This window comes from Melozone crissalis, unplaced genomic scaffold, assembly GCF_028551555.1.
Source record: "Melozone crissalis strain CALT ecotype California unplaced genomic scaffold, PUWL_Pcris_2 ptg000208l_1, whole genome shotgun sequence".
Taxonomy (NCBI): domain Eukaryota; kingdom Metazoa; phylum Chordata; class Aves; order Passeriformes; family Passerellidae; genus Melozone; species Melozone crissalis.
Genome location: NW_026535972.1, coordinates 116,788 through 134,775, shown reverse-complemented (window position 1 = coordinate 134,775; position 17,988 = coordinate 116,788). Strand labels below are relative to the sequence as shown.

Here is a 17,988-nt window from a genome sequence, read left to right as displayed (position 1 = left end):
CACAAGAACCTTTAACTGTTAGATGCCTTAACCTGGGTTTGGGTAACTCTATTACTTGCCCTAAAGCCATGGGTCAGGTGCACAAATGATAGGAATAGCTGTCCAAGTGTAAAAACTTAGATGTAAGCTATTTAGCTGGACTCTTGTTATAACGAAGACACTGAAATGGACAATTCCAGGGTTGTTTTCATTGACCCATTTTCAACATTCACCTTGCTGCAGGTGAGACATATGCTAAGGAACCTGTTTTTTCCACTGTCTATAAAGGGGCAGTAGAAAACAGTTCAAATGCTTACATGTGCCTTTGAAAAGCCTGCGTGTGTGGGTGTGTGTGCATTCCGACTCATCTACCAGCTCACAGCTTGCAGGCACTTGGAAGGGGGATGAATGACTCAAAATGCTTCTCTGTTTCCAAATACCAACTTTCACCTTAATACTTCACAGTAACATGCAAACCCTCTGATAGAGAGGAATGTAGTAGATAAAACACAGCATTAATCATCCCCCTGTGGACAGGATGGGCTCTAAGCTAATGACCAGGTTCACAGCAAAGCCTCAGTACAGACACACAGAGGCTGACATCTCCCTCCCTATGCTGAATAGAAGGCCAAGCAGCAGGTTCCTAACCCTGCATTCTGCCCAACAACAGCCTGGCTGCACTGGCACCTGCAGCAGGACACGGGGCAGCAGCACAAGGACAGTGCCCACCTGTCCCCCAGCAGCACAAGGACAGTGCCCACCTGTCCCTGTGACAGAGCAGCACAAGGACAGTGCCCACCTGTCACACAGCAGCACAAGGACAGTGCCCACCTGTCCCTGTGACAGAGCAGCACAAGGACAGTGCCCACCTGTCCCCCAGCAGCACAAGGACAGTGCCCACCTGTCCCTGTGACAGAGCAGCACAAGGACAGTGCGCACCTGTCCCACTCACAGAGCAGCACAAGGACAGTGCCCACCTGTCCCCCAGCAGCACAAGGACAGTGCCCACCTGTCCCTGTGACAGAGCAGCACAAGGACAGTGCCCACCTGTCACACAGCAGCACAAGGACAGTGCCCACCTGCCCCTGTGACAGAGCAGCACAAGGACAGTGCCCACCTGTCCCCCAGCAGCACAAGGACAGTGCCCACCTGTCCCCATCATGGAGCAGCACAAGGACAGTGCCCACCTGTCCCCACTCACAGAGCAGCACAAGGACAGTGCCCACCTGTCCCACTCACGGAGCACACAGCTCCCCAGCCAGTCAGCCAGGTGCCCATTAGGGCAGTGGGAATGGTTTGAAAGGCATCTTAGATAATGGCAGCTGAGCCTTTGGAATTTTATTTCCAGAGACACTGCTATTCCAGAGACACTGCTAGAGAATTTTATTTCCAGAGACTCTGCTAGAAAACTAACAACAGGCAGAAAATAGCACAAATGTGCTATTATTAACTATTATTTAACAAATAGTTAAAATAGCACAAGTGTGACCGGATGGATGAAGGACACAAGAAATGCACACAGCTGGCAAAGGGAAATACAGTCTGGTACTAACACAGCACAAGCTGTATTTGGAAGCTATTTCTGTCTTTCACCATTAATCCAGTTAATAATAACCTTTAAAGAGGATTGCTACAAAAGACCATGACAGCTTAGCTGTTTTGAGGCCAGTCCTTGACCCATTTTATTTCAGCAGCTTTATCATTACCTGTTCTGCATCTTCTGTGGCCATCACAGCTTCCTGCTGAGACTCCCGGAGAACAAGCTGCAAATGTGGTATTTCTGAAACATTCAAACACAAAAAGTTTCTTTCACACTTAAGACTTTGTTTTAGACAGCAACAGAATATTCTTCCCGGAGCTTTTGAGAAAGGACACATGGCTGTTAATAACACTTATGCAGTGGAAATATGTACTGTCATAGGATAATGTGGGTTTGGTTTTTTTTAAGAGGCAACCACACAACCAACATGGTCTTTTAAGCAGCTTTTAGAAAAGGACAATTGTTGTCATACAGACATACTGAAAGACAGGTAATAGAGATTCAAGTTTTAAGAAACATTTTTATAAACGAGAGGAAAGGAAGAACTATTGTAGAAAGATGTTTCAAATTTCATTTCGAAAAAATAAAATGAGAAATTGTTACAAATGTACAAGAAAAATACATTCTAATTGATCTCAGTTCTAATTAATGTATTAGGTGATGGCTTAGCTTTTTAGCATAGGAGCCATTTGTAAAGCAGCAAATACTGTGTCTTCCCAGAAATATCAATTTAGAAGAATTAAAAAACAGGCCCCATTTTTGTGAATGCATTAACTAGCAATGATGGTATGAAAAATAGGTTAATATATATGCAAAATAAAAATCAGGACCAAGTTAAACAGTTCTCTAAGGGGTACAAATTTCTGTACTTTTCACTTCTGAGCATGCAGTGAGGACACACATACCATCAACATACAGTACAACGTTTTCTTCTGTTCTCCTTCACACACTTATCTCCATACAATTGATTATACAAAACTGTATTTACTAAGTACTACAGAAGCTGAGGAAGCTCAAATGAACATTTTGTGAATTCTAACAATTGGAAGGCAGTCTGTGTTTTCTGTGATAATGGCTTTCCTTTATTGATCCCTACTCTGCTCTAGTGAACTCCAGACAATGTTCCCTTACACAGCAGGAGGAGAGACCTTCAATCCCTCCAAGAGCTGCCTCAAGAGAAGTTCAAGGAATCCATACAGATGTAAAGAGAGTTACAGGTATTCTGGTCTAATGCACTGCTAAGCCCATGGAAATTAAGGCTGTACAAGGATTTCAAGAATCTTTATATTGCAAACAATAACAGCTTGAAATTTGAAGGGATTTGTTAAGGTCTGCTTGAAAAGCACCAGAAATTACAAAATATAAAGTAACTATAAATCCTTATTTCATTCTACCAAAGTCAGGAATGGATTATGGTGGCAATTGTTGGCATCCCACTTTAATTAAGACTGACAATTTCACGACACAAAAAAGGAGTAACAAAGTACTTAGAACCTATATAGCAGACTTAAAAGATTTTTTATGTTTCATTTAATATTTTGGTAGTTTTAAAAAAGAAATTACATCTCCCAGCATTTTAAGACAAAAAAAAAAAAAAAGTAATCAAGCATTCAATACACCCACTGGAAACAGAATTACAACAACAAAAGCTTGTTTTGAAGTAAACATGCAGCTAACCATGCATTGGGAAACGATGCTTTAGATAACATGACAGTGAAGCCCTGAGTCACTGCATTTTTTGGGTGGAATTCCTTTCAGTAGAGGGAGAGAGGAGCTGCTTTTTAAGAAAGCTGATGGAAGTTTTCCAGGTGCATTTTGGATGTACTCAGCTGTAGCTTGGGGCACGATTCCAGACTGAAAGCTGGATTTCTGTGAGTGTCCTTTCATATGGTCTTCCCAACACCCGTGCTACTAAATTGCTGGTATGGGTTTGACAGGTGGGCTGTGAGCTGGGGTAAGGAACTGGCTGTGTGCAAGGAGCTGCAGCCAATGGCTCAGCATCCACGTGGGCACCAGCACCCACAGAAGCCCATCCTGGACACAGTTCAGTGTCCTGGCTGCTGGCACACAGCTGGGGGAGTGCACCCGTGGGCACCTGCGGATCACCCAGGCTGAGTAGCTGATGGTTTGCTGGGCGGATGTGATGTGATGTGATGATGTGATGTGATGTGATGCCATCCAGAGAGACCTGGACAAGCCTGAGGAATGCAGCTATGCAGCCCCTGTGCACAGTGAGATTTAGTAAAGCCAAGGGCAAGGCCCTACACCTGACCTGGGGCAATCCCCAGTACCAGCACAGACTGTGGGGTGAATGGATGGAAAACAGGCTACAGAGAAAGACTCTGGGATTCTGGTAAACTAAAAATTGGACAGGAGCTGGCAATGTGTGCCTGCAGCCCAGAAAGCCAATCATACCCTGGGCTGCACCAAAAGAGGTGTGGGCAGCAGGCTGAAGGAGATAATTCTCACCCTCTTCCCTGCTTTTGTTAGGCCCCACTCAGAGCACTGTGTCCAGTTCTGGGGTTCCCCTGTACAAGACAGATGTGGATCTGCTGGAGTGAGTCCAGAAGAAATGACAAAAATGACCAGAAGGCTGGAATATATCTCCCATGAAGAAAGGCTGAGAGACCCGTGGTTGCTCAGCCTGGAGAAGAAAGGCTTCAGAGAGGCCCTATTGCAGCTTCTCAAGAGGGCTGCTTCCCCCTGGATTGCCCAGAGAAGCTGTCAGCTGCCCCATCACTGCACATATTCAAGGTCCCGTTGGATGGGGCTCTGAGCAACCTGACCTGGTGCAGGATGTCCCTGCTCAGGGCAGGGGTGATGGACCAGATGATCTTTATGAGTTCCTTCCAACCCAAACCATGCCATGATTCTAAACAATGTCTTGAAGTTCATTAAAGACCTACATCTCTGAGATCTTGGAACAAAAAAAGAGAAAGATGATGTTCTAGGACTGTAGGAATCTGGTTTATTGGCGATTATTCCCCATCTTTGAATGACAGGAAGCAAAATGAATCTATTTCTTAAAAATCAAGGCAGCCTACTGTCATAGAGCACCAGACCCTGAAGTAAACACATAAGGGAATCCACTGTTTTATGGAAAAATTCCAAGAGAGCTGTGATATTGCTGCTAGCAGTCTACATGACCAGACACTCAAAATCAATGTAATTGTCTGGGGTTTTTTATATGTGGCATGTATATGGGTCCCTTACTGTTTCAGCAAAAGCTATCAAAAATATCCTTCACAGAAGTCCCACCTGCAGATTGTCAGCATCTTGTACTGGGGAAAGCTTTCACTTTAGGTCTGTCTTTTGTAGAAACTAATTCTAGAATGATTCTTAAGTATATTAAGAATATTAAAATAGGTAAGGTAATCATACAACCTTCTGTCTTCTGTCTTTCCAAGTTTTCTGTGGGTAGGAATGAAGTCTCATTCTGGTCCTCCTGATCTACTATTTTTTTCTGTGATGCTGATTCATCCTGTTTAAACAGGATGGAAGGGAGAAAGACAAATTTTAATACAATTTATAAAAACATATTAGTCTTTGATCATTTGGTTAACTTTAAAAAAAAATCAATTGGAAACTTTTAAATTACTTGATTTGACTTCTACTTCTTTACAGGCTTCTGTAGTCATAACATGACTGCCCATCGACTGAGAGAACTAACAAAAGCCCTTCTCAAGCAATGCACGATAAAAAAAGGAATTCTAGACATTTAATTCGGCTTCAGTTCTAAAATATACCAGAAAAATTAATGAGAATAATTTGAAAATATCAAACCTGTTGCTCCAGTTCAGAGAGCTGTACTTGTGGCTGGGATTTCAGCTCGTCCTGACAGCAGACAAATTCTTCACACTTCTGTAGAAGTTCATCTGACAGAGAGGAAAGAGGGGAGTTAAGGTCTGTTCTTGTCTTTTTTGCCACACTATGTCCATTTTACACACATGCACAATAGTTTATGAAATCTCTTCTCTCTTAGTCATGGCTTCAGCTTTGGGCCATAAAGAAGCTGGAAGAAAATCTAAAATAAGAGCTTGAGGCAAGATCAATGTCATTACTTTTAACACACATCTATGGGGAAAATGGTACAGTTTGCTTTTCTTGGTTGTTTTACTTACAATTTCAGTAGAAATTCACACTGTGAAGAACAAGACACATATAAAAGGGACTTGTGTAAGTTGACAGAAAAAATGAAACAAATCAATAAAATCAACTAAAACAATACATCCAGCTCAAGAAACCTCCATAAGCCCCAAAAGACAAGAGGCTGGGACAGTACACAAGCAAAGCACCATATATGCTGCCCCACACTCCTGCTCCTCTTGCAGCTGCCAAAGACAGAACAGTGGGATCAAACCAGCCCCCCTTAGTGTGAGACAGCACCACCACTCCTGTGTCCCTGTGCAATCAGGATTGTTACATCAAGCCACTCTTATGAACTGTTATAAAAGCAAAGGCAGAGAGAAGGCAGCCCGAGAGGAGCTGCTCCCCCCGAGTGCTGTGCCTGCTCACCCCGTGGTCCCTGTGCTGCAGCTCCGTGTCCCACAGCTGGCACTGAGGGCTGGCCAGCGTCCTGCTCCAGCTGCTCCCGCTCAGCCCCAGGGACAGCACGGCCACGTGGCAGCTCCTCTTCAGCCACCGCCACACGGCTGCGCAGCCGCTCCTTCTCCTCCACCTCCAGCCTGCGTGCCTGCTCCAGGTCTCTGTACTGCACCTCGAGCTCAGCTTGCGCTCTTCTGGCCTCCTCCAGCTGCTCTGAGAGACACTGCACCTCCTCCTGCAAGCGATGGGAAGCCAGCTTCCTCTCAGCCAGCTCCAGCTCCATCTTCTCCCTGAGATCCCGAGCCCCTCGTCTCTCTGCATCTAACACATCCCTCATGGAGCTTAGTTCCACTTCCATCTTCTGGCACTGATCTAGGAGCGTCTGTAAAACGATACAGAAATTAATTTCTCTCTCAACTAGTTAAATACCTTGACAAAGCAAAGCACCTGAACTAGATTTTAAGGTTCTCATTAAATCCTTTTAAGATATCCAAGTAGCAGAAGGGAGGAAACAAACGTGTCAGAAATTTCAATTTGTTAGAAAGAAACTGCCCCACAATTTGGAAACTGCAAGAAAGCAATGTTGGGAGAAACAAATCCTCATCGCTGTGGTAAAGAAAAGTTAAGTTTTGACTTAGAGGAGGGGAATTTAGACAAAAGAAGCAATAGAACAGCGGCCAGGAGCTCTCTTTTAGAAGAAAGCAAACTTCCTAAAAAGGGGAGGAAGAGCTGTAACAAATGAGGGAGAACTCAACAATTACAGAGTAGAATTTAAAAAACAAACCAGAGCAAAAGTGTGTATGTGAAAGGGGAATGCTGAAGTATGAATCTGGAGGTAACAGAGGGCTCCACACAGTTCCCACTGCTTTAAGAAAGATCTCAGAAGCCACTAGTCAACGCTGACCAGAGACTTAAGGTGACCAAGAGACAGAAACAAACCTTACACTTGCCCAAACTCCTGTTGCCAACCTTCCTCCTACTGGAGCTGTGGATGGTCAGCACAGCTAATTTCAGGAGGAATCTGATGAGCAACTCCTTTTACTTTATGAGTAGGCTTCACCCTCATGGCCTCAAGTACCAGGTCTCCTTCAGACCACAGAACGTATGAGGGAAGTCAAAGACACTGAGGAGAAGCCAAGGGAGCTTTCCCAGCCAGGAGCCAACAGCCATGTCATGAAGACATCCATGCCAGCACCCCATGATACAGCCTCCTGAGTAACGCAGCCAGTAGTGAGCACAAGTCAGCTCACTGAGGTTCTTCACCCTCTTCTCAGTAGGAAGAGGACCCACCATCATGGGCCTGGCTGAGACACAGAGCCAAAGAAAGTATGTGGGGCACAAGTGTGTAAAAATTATCAAAATGGGGTTCAGCATTAGACTGGCTGGAGATCATGCAGCCAGTGAATATGAGACTGATTCAGTGTACGTCTCTTCTAAAGGCATGGAGAATTTTCAGAAGTTCAGATATTGGAAAATGAGAAATACACTCATCCTCCATCTGCAAACCAACCTTTTAAGAGGTTGTGTTCTCAATCCTGTCTCAAGGAGCCTGTGTCTATATAGTCATACATGCACAGACTTGATCTCATTCTCTTCACACTCCAAACTGATGAAGCCAGAGCCAATCCCACTCCACAAGCTGTGCCACCAAATAAGCAAGTTCTCAGCAAGACATACCAAAGAATAGCTGTTTCTGCTCTGATCTGGCCTGGCAGTCCAGAAACACTGAGGCTCCAGCAGCACTGTGTTAGGCATTTCTGCTTTTGGAGAAGGTTTGTGTGTTTGGCTTTGGAAGTACAGTCAGCAGCATGGGTATGGAGAGATGCACACCCTGCCCACCTGCCCTGGATCATCAGAGCTGGCAACTGCAGCACCCACTGTGGCTGTACCTGCTGTGAGCTGTGCACACAGACCTGCAGCTCCAACACCTGACCCAGGGACGGCGGCCCCAGCTGATTTCATGATGGAAAGATGGTTCCAAAAAAACCTAATCTGGTAACTTCTGAGCCACTGACAAAGGCCTGATCCACCACACACACACACACACATACCCGGTTTTGTTTTTCAGCAGTGTGTAACTCCTGCTGCAGCAGTTCTACCACCTGAGTTCGTCCTAACAGAGCTGCCTCCTGCTCCTCGAGCTTTCTCTGAAGCGTGCGCAGGTTCTGTGAGAGAGACAAGGCCATTCCAGCATTCCAGTAAATTCAGATTCCCACGTTTCATCCACATACCTTGTTTTTGTAACACACTTACTGTGATAGCCTGAATTAACTAATTTTTGTTGACACCGATTCTGGAGCCCTGGTGCAGTAGGAGGAGCTTACTTGTTAAAGTGTTACATTACATTTACATTACATTTACCTTACATTTACAAGTGTAAAAAGTGTTACATTATTGTGCTCCAGTTCCCTGCTTCATGAACAGGGAACTGGAGCACAATAATGAAACACTTTTTTCAACTGTCCTTTCTCTTTGACTGATAGCAAACCAGCAGATGGAAACTAAGGACTCAAAGCTCCAACTAGCAATCCAAAAAACTCCAAACAATAAAAGCACCTTTCCTCTTATCCCTTCTGAGTTACTTTAACGAGAACTGTTCTTTCAGAGTGTCCTCTGTTTTCCTTCCTCCTCCCATGATATGATTATTGTATCTCATATACCTGCTGCATCTCTACTTCCGTATCTGACTGGACCACCATCTTGAGCAATTCAGCTCGATGCTGCTGCACATGCTCTTCCAGGAGAGCTTCCTTCTCCTGAATCACCTCCTGCAGGGAGCTCAGCTGAAAACACAAGCCACAAAATAAAAACAAACCAACAAGGTTATGAAGCTGACAGACACATAGGCTTGCTTCCAACATCCACCAGCACGTTGTGTGTGCGACGGAGTTTTCGGCTGGACAATCCTACACATCATCTTGGCGAAACAGTATTTTTACTTGGCGTCTTTATCCTACTATTATGTGTATAACAACTGATAAGATTTCAGATCCCAGAAAGCAAAAAGCATAGAATTTAACCTACAAATACGTAGAATAATAAAATAAATTATTACTATATAATTAACAGTTCATAAAACTTCTGGGCTTCTAACTGTATAGGATGCAGCCCAATTCACAGTTCAAAAGCTAAACCTGCAATTTTGAGTACTAAAAAAATCTTTCCACAAATAACTACAACATACCATTAATGCTGTGACATCCTGGGATAAACAGCTCAGGGACAGGTGGGGAGGGACCTGCCCTGAGGTCAGCTGCCCTGACACCCACAGCAGAACACAGAGAGGCGATGGCAGGCAGGGAAGAACCCAAACTGTGACTCAGAGGAAGGGACACCCTACCCAGGCCCTTCCAGGGACTGTTTTCCCCCTCCTCAGAGAGCCCTCAGTCCCACTGTCCAAGGGTGAAACCCACCTCTTACCTGCAGAGCACCTTTTGCACCAAGGGTGGGTCTGGACTGGGGTAGAGGATGAAGGGCAGGACAAGATCATTTGGGGATTGTGAAAGATTTAGGGAATGGTTAGAGGAAGAGCCAATGGCAGGGAAATGGATGGACCTAGGTGATTTGAGGAGGCACAAGACTGACAAAATTGAGGTAAGGTAATTGAAGACCAGCTGTGTAAGCATTGTTCTATTATTTCATACTAGTCTAAGCAGTGAGGTGGGAAACACAGACTGATGAATAGACAGAAATTTCTGTACCTGTGTTGCATACTTGACTTCAGCATCCTTCAGATTCACTTCAGCTACAGCCAGCTGTTTCTTCAGGTCCTGAACAGTCTCCTCTTGCTCCCTGAGCTGCTTCTTCAGTACTTCCACCTCCTCTCTGAGCCCTTCACTTGTATTTTCGTTTTTCTGACATTGCAAGAGGAAAAAAGTGGGAAGATAAACAGAAGAAAGTAAACTTATCAGTATTATTGGTTAATAAATTAAATAAATTAATTATAAAAAATACACTATAACGCTACTTTACTCTTGACTCCTAATCAGATTATTATTTTTACTACACTACTTCATTTCTTAACTTTACATTTGTTTCTTTAAATGAAGTTGTCCTATGTTAAGTAACTATTTTCCCTATTTCTGTGTAGAGATGCACAAGATGATTTTAACTGGGAAGTGTCAAAGCACTTGGCAGGGCTTACAGTCCATGACTGCTCACTATATAATCGAAGGCAAATTAGATTTTTAAATACATTATTTATTATAAGACTTCCCTGATTTTTGAGGCTTTTTAACATCACAAATTTCTCTAATAACAGAAATAAAAACATTTAAAAATTAATTATAGAAGAATATTCTCCATGTGACAAAAGGGCAAACATTCTAGAGTACAGAAAATGCCTATGGAAGTCTCTTCAGACTACAGGATTATTAGCAATGAATTTATTAGTTACAAGCAAAGGGAACAGGCAAACAATTATCAGTTCTACTCCACTTAAATCCTCTGTTTACGACCAAGAAATGTAAAGAACTGTTCACATAAAATGTGCTTAGGCTGTGTTGACTCAGACAACCCAGCACACTACACCTGCACTCTTCTCTCTGCCTCTCCAGCTGGGTGAGGGCAGGTCCCTCCCCACCTGTCCCTGAGCAGACAAAACCTGCTCTGCATTCTTATCTCAGCACTTCCAGCTACTGCCAGCACACAGTGCTGGGTATTTTGTACTCAATATATATAAAATACATCTCTTCCACTTTTTATTTGTGGCAGGTATTGGGTCAAACACCATCGATAACACAGGAATTCTACAGAGTATTTATGTCTTTAAACCCAATCTGAAAATACCATGAAGGCTTTTAAAAGTACTTATACATTAGTGTAATTAGGGTAAGAGGCTACTGCTCCTCAAAAGCTGTTTCACCTACAGAGAAAGTCATTGGCAGGAGACAGAACAGACAGACAAAGAAGCTTCATTTGCACTTAAATTTAGAAATAGAACAAGACAGAAAAATAAAGAATAGAGATGCAGGAAGCTCTAAGAAGCCAGGATATACATAACTTGTAAGCCTGGGGCAGAGGAGCTGCTGGGGGAAGACAGCTGGATTAGTTTGCTTACTTGTAATTGGCTTTCAGGATTGATACTCACAGTTGGATTTTAAAAAGCCTCTTACACTGACCATTACATGAAGTGCCACACGTAAGGACAGTAGCACAGCCACAAAGAGCTCAAGCTTTTAAATACTATGTTTTTCAAGATGTGCAAGTTCTTATATCTGAACATAATTTGTCTTTACCCACTTCAAAAGTTTGAGAGGAGCCTCAATTGTCCTGTACACAAATACTATCTGAGAGGAGGAGATAAGATGATATTTCCATTCTTCTCAAAATAAGTCACTCTGCTAAAAGCCCAGGAAGTAATAGTACTTGTTAGATATTTAAAATACAGCCTTCCCACAGGGCCCACATCACTGAGAGAAAAAACACAGTCCTTTGGTAATATTCAATACTTCAGCATAAGATGCAACTCTAACCTAGAATTTTCACCTTCAAATGGGAGGGCAGCTGTCTAGGAAATAGCCCCATTACTCAGGACAGCATCTACTTGGAGAAATAAGTTTAAATAAAGGACTCTGTATTTTCTCAGTAGGTCTAACCTTGCAAGAAAGAAGCTAGTGCTTTCTGAGTCAAATACAAAATATTGCAGGTAACTGCCCTAACATAATTTCACTCAAACTATATTCTAACCCAAACCAAATAAGGCTGTGGACCATACCATGTCCACCGGAGACTGTCTCAAGCCCTCATTCCTCTAATTGGAAGGCCATTTTTCTTAATGGCTAATTTACATTCATCTGCATTATCCTTTTACAGTTTGTCCACTTTCTTGAAGCTCACCTTCCTCCTACAGCTGTAGAGAGAAATGACATTTCCGCTCTGACTTTGGTTGACTAAGTAACCAAGCTGTTCGAATGTCTCCCAAGTGCAGCTACTAACATGATGGGAGAACAAAAACTCTCTTGCTGCTCTCAGAATTTATCTTTCCTGATTCCAAATGAGCAGAACATGACAACACTGCACACAAGGCCTTGCGACTCTCAGTAGAATAGCTAGAACGGTATGTAAAAAAGACAAGGTCTCTTTTTAAAATCTATATTGCACCAATTAACTGATGATCAGCTTTCTCTCATTTTGCCTTCTTCAACTGATAAATTTGAATTTTGAAGCAAGAACACTCACCACTCCTCAACAGCAAGTCTGCACAAAGTCGTGTAACAGCACATGGATGTTACATGGATGTTGACTGTGCACTGGTTAAATTTTGCTTCATTTTTCTATTATGGCAATCCTTGACATTATCCAATTCTTCATGTATGAAACCAGATGGTGCTTTGCATTGAGAAAGGCTCTCAAGTTGGTACTGGGAATTACAGAAGTACATTTCTATGATTTTATGATGCTCTCAATCAAAAATAGTCAGCACAAGTCATAGAACTGATCTTCATTAGCAGTCGCCTCTCATCCGACAGCTCTCACAGGCACCTTTTATTGTTCCCTACAATATTTTAATATTTTTTTCAATGTCAGAAATAGCTTTTATGTTCTCTGGTTTAATGAACATCATCTGATGCCTGGAAACCATTCTGGACATCTATCCCATTTCTCTTCCATAATATTACAAACTTTTTAAAGAAAACATTGTTCTCCTGATCACATAGTCAAGTTTTCAAAAATTACCAGCTCCAGTGGGAGCTTCTAGTTAGTAGCTAACAGCCTCTACAATGTCTTCAAAGAGGACACTTTTCCCCCAGTTTTACCTAGCGTTACACAATTATGGTCTGTCAGCCATAAAGCTTTATGGTAGCTCAGGAAGCTACACAACTCAAAAAAATTTATATTTATTTTTTTATATTAAAGTTACTGCCTTCAGTTTCAACGACCTCCTTACCTGTTTGTTTTTGTACACCAGCCAACCTTTGCTGTACTGACATGACAGGCAACATTTTGAAACTCATAGCTCAGACAGACATACAGTTTCTGCAGGAAAGAGTTCAGCTACAATGGATTTCCAAAGTCATGCAGGGGGAAACCAGCCCATGACCTTGAGGAGATCAAGCTGAGCCCTGCAAGGGCATCTGCAGTACAAGGAAGCTAGACAGACAGGCTTCCTAGAGCACAGGTACAGACATCCTTGCTGGAATTACGAACATCCTGCTAGTAAGACAAATAGACCCTGCTGAGTCACTGTGACCTGAAATATCAGGCAGTACCAGGTTATCAGTAGAAGCTACATCTTTTAAATAGCCCCCTTCTCCTAACCTTGGGATCCTCCAGCTCTGCTGCTGAGGCCTGTGCAGGCAGTGGCGCTCCTTTCTCGGTCAGTTCCTCGATGCGTTTGTTCAGAGAGGCCAGTTTGGCTTTGGCTTGAAGTTTCAGTTTCATCACCTTGGCATCCGCGGCCTCTCGCTCTTTCTGGAAGAGAAGGACACAAACTGACTGCCCTGGCTCCAGTGCTGCTACCCAAGAAGCACCACTTTGAGAAAGCTACACGGTTTGTCAGCCTGCCGTATTCTGTTTAACCCTGCCTGCCCAGTAACAGCACTATCTAAAACACATCTGCAAACCAAATTTGTTCTGAAACACCACACATCCCAACACTGTGCTTCTACCAGCACTTCCTTCCAAAGGACAGAGCACTCAGGGACTTCACTCAGCAGTGAATACAAACTCGGTTTGACTTTCTCTGCTACATGCAGTCCCTCAGAACTATCTCAAGTAACCACACTCCCACCACACCTCAGGGTGGACAACAACTGTCTTTGGGAATGCCTCATGAAACCACCGGGCCAGTGGATGAGCGCAGCACAGGTTTCTATGTGTCAAACACGCTGAAGTGGGGAAAGAACAACCTCACACAAGATATTAGTACTTATTAGAGCCACTGGGAATCTGCATGGGGCTCAAAGGGCTCCGAGAAAAAATGCTGTGTAATTTGGATGCAACTTATCTACTGTAGTCTAAATTAACCCAAGCAAACTAACAGATGATATCCTACATCTCTTAGGGTCGTCCATTATTCAAATTCCAATATTTCTCAGGAACTGATACCATTTGTCACGCAGGTATCTCACGTTCAAAAGAAACCAGAGACAGGCTTGCACAGAAGACTGAAGCAGCATTTTACTCTTGGTCCTCAGAGAAAGAAATGGTACCTTCAGCACAGTTTCTTTTTCCAGGAGCAGGGCATCCTTTTCTCGAATCAAATCCTTCAGCTGAACAACCAGCTTTTCTGTTTGGGCTAGGCGCTCCAACACCTCCTCAGGTGCCTCTTCCATGCCTTCTGCTTCTGACTGCACAGCTTCTACCTGAAACAATAAAATCAGTGCTCTGAAGGAAAAAAAACCCTATTAACAACCTGCAGCAGGGCATCCACATGATAGCTTCAGCTCCAGTCCTCAGTGCTGCACTCTGCTCCCTGCAGGCATTTCATGAAGCCTGTAGAAATATACAGTTAGATGAAACCAGGAGGAAACTCAGAGAACTTTAGAACTTTTAAGCCATCACACAAAGAGTACCTTGCTGAACACCACATGAACAAATCTGAAATGAGAGGGACCCTCACACACTGTCCACGGTCCCAATACCAAAGGGCAGCACAAAGATGAAGCCTCCCACTATGACCCAACCATGCAGAGCTTCCCCTTCTGCCGGACACAATTACCAGTACTCTTAAAAATTTTTCTTCACCCGAATTCTAGTTTGTTTCCTCGGATCACGCTGAGATGTGGAAACTGAGGAGATTATGGTCTGCCCAACAGAAATGCTGACTTAAGAGGTGAGGAGTAGAAGAAAAGCAGAGTGGAATGACAGCTCAGTCTAGTGCTCAGCAAGGAAGAAGCAGGAGTCAGTTCTCACTGCAGTCTAATGAACCAGGGTCCCCAAACTAATTGTCAATAAGATCTAAAAGTCTTTAGATAGCACCGTACTTACAGCAATAGATGGTTCAGTAACTGCATCTCCATCATCCCCAGACAGCTCTTGTAAAACAGTACTTGCTAAACCTGACAAACGGCTCAGCATCTTGAGCCTAAAACAAAACCAAGAGTCAGAATACAGAGTCAAAGCTGCTATGAAGAATAAGCTCCTTTATGCCGGTCTCTAATGTTAGAGCAGTTGGTGACCACGCTTGTAGGAATTTGTCTCCTATGCTAAGACAGAGAAAAGCTGAAGTAAAACTTCAGGAAAAAAGAAATGGTCATGTTAACAGGAGCTGCCAGACCCTCTGAATATTAAAGCAGAGGATGTGCTGGTGTCAAGAACATGAAGATTCCTTCACTGCTCCACATGTATGATTGAAAAATACACTTTTATACCAGATGCCAAGTCATCCTCATAGCTCCTTCTTGATTTTTATGAACAATGACATTACAGAACCACAATCTGTTCAGTTTACTGAAAAGAAAGGTGATTGTTAAATGATGTCATTTCTCTACAGGCCAAACATGGCCTGTAACATATAAAATCAGCTTTCTGCTGATAAGTAGTGGAAATAATGGACTGAGCCTTGATGTTTGCTAAACAGATACAAATGTGTCACATTGGAGAGATGATGAGACCTCTGCCTGTCACATACAGGACAGGACCTCAACATAGGGGAATAGTCCAGAGAGAACATAGATTCACTGGCTGCTGCTAAGCATACCTTTCATTTCCTTGAAGTTCAGGAGTCAAACTAATCCAGCAAGTGGAAGTGAAGAACCAAAAAACACGCAGCAGTACCAGCCAGCAACATATAATTTGTCATTTTGGGGAGAGCAGTAAATTAAATTCTCCATTATTAACTGAGACCTCACTAAATTCACCAAATTCAAATGAGCCTTTGTATAGAGTTGCCAATCAGGAGGATAACAACAGGCTGGAGAAACAGATGGATAGAAACATTGTGAAGTTCAGGAAAGGTAGAATGCCTTTCCTGTTCCTGGAATGGGAAAAGCATAAGTGGCACAGGCTGAGGAGCAGCTGGCTGCACAAGTGTGCTGCAGAAGACAAGCTCCAAGTGCTGATGGCCAAGCCAAAGCCACCAGTGCACTCACAGAAAAGGTCAGGTGCACACTGAGCTGTTCTGGCAGGACTGCAGGCAGCCGGTTAAGAAAAGCCATTATTCCTCTCTATTCACACCGGTAAGACTACATTTGAAGTAGAGTGCCCACTTTCAAAACAGTGAATCAAGTACAGCAGAGAGGCCCTAGGATGACTGACTGGGGCTTGCTTTACAAGGCATGTGGGGAGTGAATGAGTGTTGGGCTTGCTCAGCCCTGACAACAGCAGGTGAGGAGTAGCATACAATTGCTGTCCTCCCTACAGGGACTCATAAGGTAACTACAGAGAGAGTCACACACCTCTTACAAGGTCCACATAGGATGGACACGAGGCAGAGGACACAAGTCACAGCATAGGCAATTTCAATCAGAAAAAACGCACAGAGAAGAAGTTATTATTCTATATTAGGCTCATAGCATTCTGATCTCATTTTTGATGTTAGACATGCTGAGAGCCAAGGATTTGACCAACTGAACTCCCAAAGTCCCTTGAGAATCACAGAATCATCATTCTAGTGTTCTATAAAGAGGTCACATGTGACTTTTGACATCTCTGAACAAAGGCCACAGAACTGTCCATGCCAGTAAGTGGCAAAATAATTTGTACAATTACAGAAGCTCCAGTATTGCAAGCTGAAACTAGGCAAACTCATATTAGCTATAAGATCAAGTTTACATTATTCAAATTATCTCCATCAAATTGAATCTTTTAATATGATGTCACTGCCTCACTAGAAACAGGCTCCTGAAGCTGGCTACACAGATCCACTCATTCCTGACCTCCTTTGTCTTACTAAGCAAATCTTTGGTCCTAAATTGCCACTTAAATGTGTGGAAATATTGACACTGGAAAGGAGCAGCTCACTACTCATCTGCAGCAGTCAGCTGATCTTGCACAAGTAGAAAACATGACACTGCACCTTGTCATGCATCAAGAGCAGAAAAGAGCATATGAATACTAACCTGCTTTGTACTCCAAGGAGCTCATGGGTCTCCTGATTCAATAGTAGTGTTTCCAAGGTAGAGCAGTCACACAGAGGTCTTTCTTGCCATTCTTTATTATCTCTTGAGTACTGACAGGTTGCATGAACCAAGACTTTTGATGGAGAGAGAAGCAAAAAAGAACAAAACCAAAAAAAATAAATTATCCAATAATAAAGAAATAAGTAAGTTCATCCTTCATCCTACACAGTACACTCCCGGACTGTTAGTCAGTCACTTGAAATACACATGAAAAGTGAGACAAGTCTGCTCTGTTTGGGAACATGGATTTGCAGACATGCCCTGGTTTCTCACACTGCATACATAGCATGAGCTTAGGCTCTTCAGCCCAGGGAACAGAACACTCCAGCAAGTTAGTGTAGCAAAAAGACATGCAGCAAGAGGCCAGGCCTAAGGCAGGCTCCTGCAAAGAGCTCAGATGCAACTCCTCCAGAAGCACAGTCCAAATGCCAGGGCTGCTCATGTTCTGCAACAACACAGCAGCCACTGAAACAAGTCCTGGTGCTTTGCTCACTTCTCAGCTGGCCCTGGGCGAAACGTGAGGCATGCAATTCCAGAACAGTACAGCTTCACAGCTCCTGCCAGGGAGATTTCTTCTGGCAACATCAACTGCTCACCAATGCGGTAACGAGACACTCATGTGGAGACCCGGAACGTCTGGAATCCATCGTAAGAACAATAAAGTATTTATAGTTCTGTAAACCATCACTCCCACGATGCCCCAGTGAGGAACTGAACCTGCTGTCCTGGCAATGATGCATTTTAGGAAAGAGCCATCCAAATGCAAGAACGCCTCTTTCTAACTGTCTCCAACACTTGAAGAGGATGGGTCTGATCTTCCAACTGAGCATTAGGCCACAGCCTCTTAAAGTCAGAAATGCA

The 17,988-nt window shown here is 43.4% G+C and overlaps 1 protein-coding gene across 1 annotated transcript in view; it reads right to left on the bottom strand.

Annotated features, from left to right (window-relative positions):
- Window positions 1-17,988, bottom strand: part of GOLGB1 (golgin B1) — a 39,014-nt gene that overhangs the window by 18,807 nt on the left and 2,219 nt on the right. The window contains exons 2-13 of the mRNA XM_054294072.1: window positions 17,621-17,763; window positions 17,068-17,200; window positions 14,996-15,092; window positions 14,218-14,370; window positions 13,325-13,477; window positions 9,766-9,918; window positions 8,725-8,847; window positions 8,116-8,229; window positions 6,035-6,446; window positions 5,303-5,394; window positions 4,904-5,000; window positions 1,686-1,759 (exon numbers count right to left, since the gene is read on the bottom strand). Of these exons, the coding sequence (XP_054150047.1) occupies window positions 1,686-1,759; window positions 4,904-5,000; window positions 5,303-5,394; window positions 6,035-6,446; window positions 8,116-8,229; window positions 8,725-8,847; window positions 9,766-9,918; window positions 13,325-13,477; window positions 14,218-14,370; window positions 14,996-15,085 (1,461 nt within the window). The 5' untranslated portion in view covers window positions 15,086-15,092; window positions 17,068-17,200; window positions 17,621-17,763. The remainder of the gene's footprint in view (window positions 1-1,685; window positions 1,760-4,903; window positions 5,001-5,302; window positions 5,395-6,034; window positions 6,447-8,115; window positions 8,230-8,724; window positions 8,848-9,765; window positions 9,919-13,324; window positions 13,478-14,217; window positions 14,371-14,995; window positions 15,093-17,067; window positions 17,201-17,620; window positions 17,764-17,988) is intronic.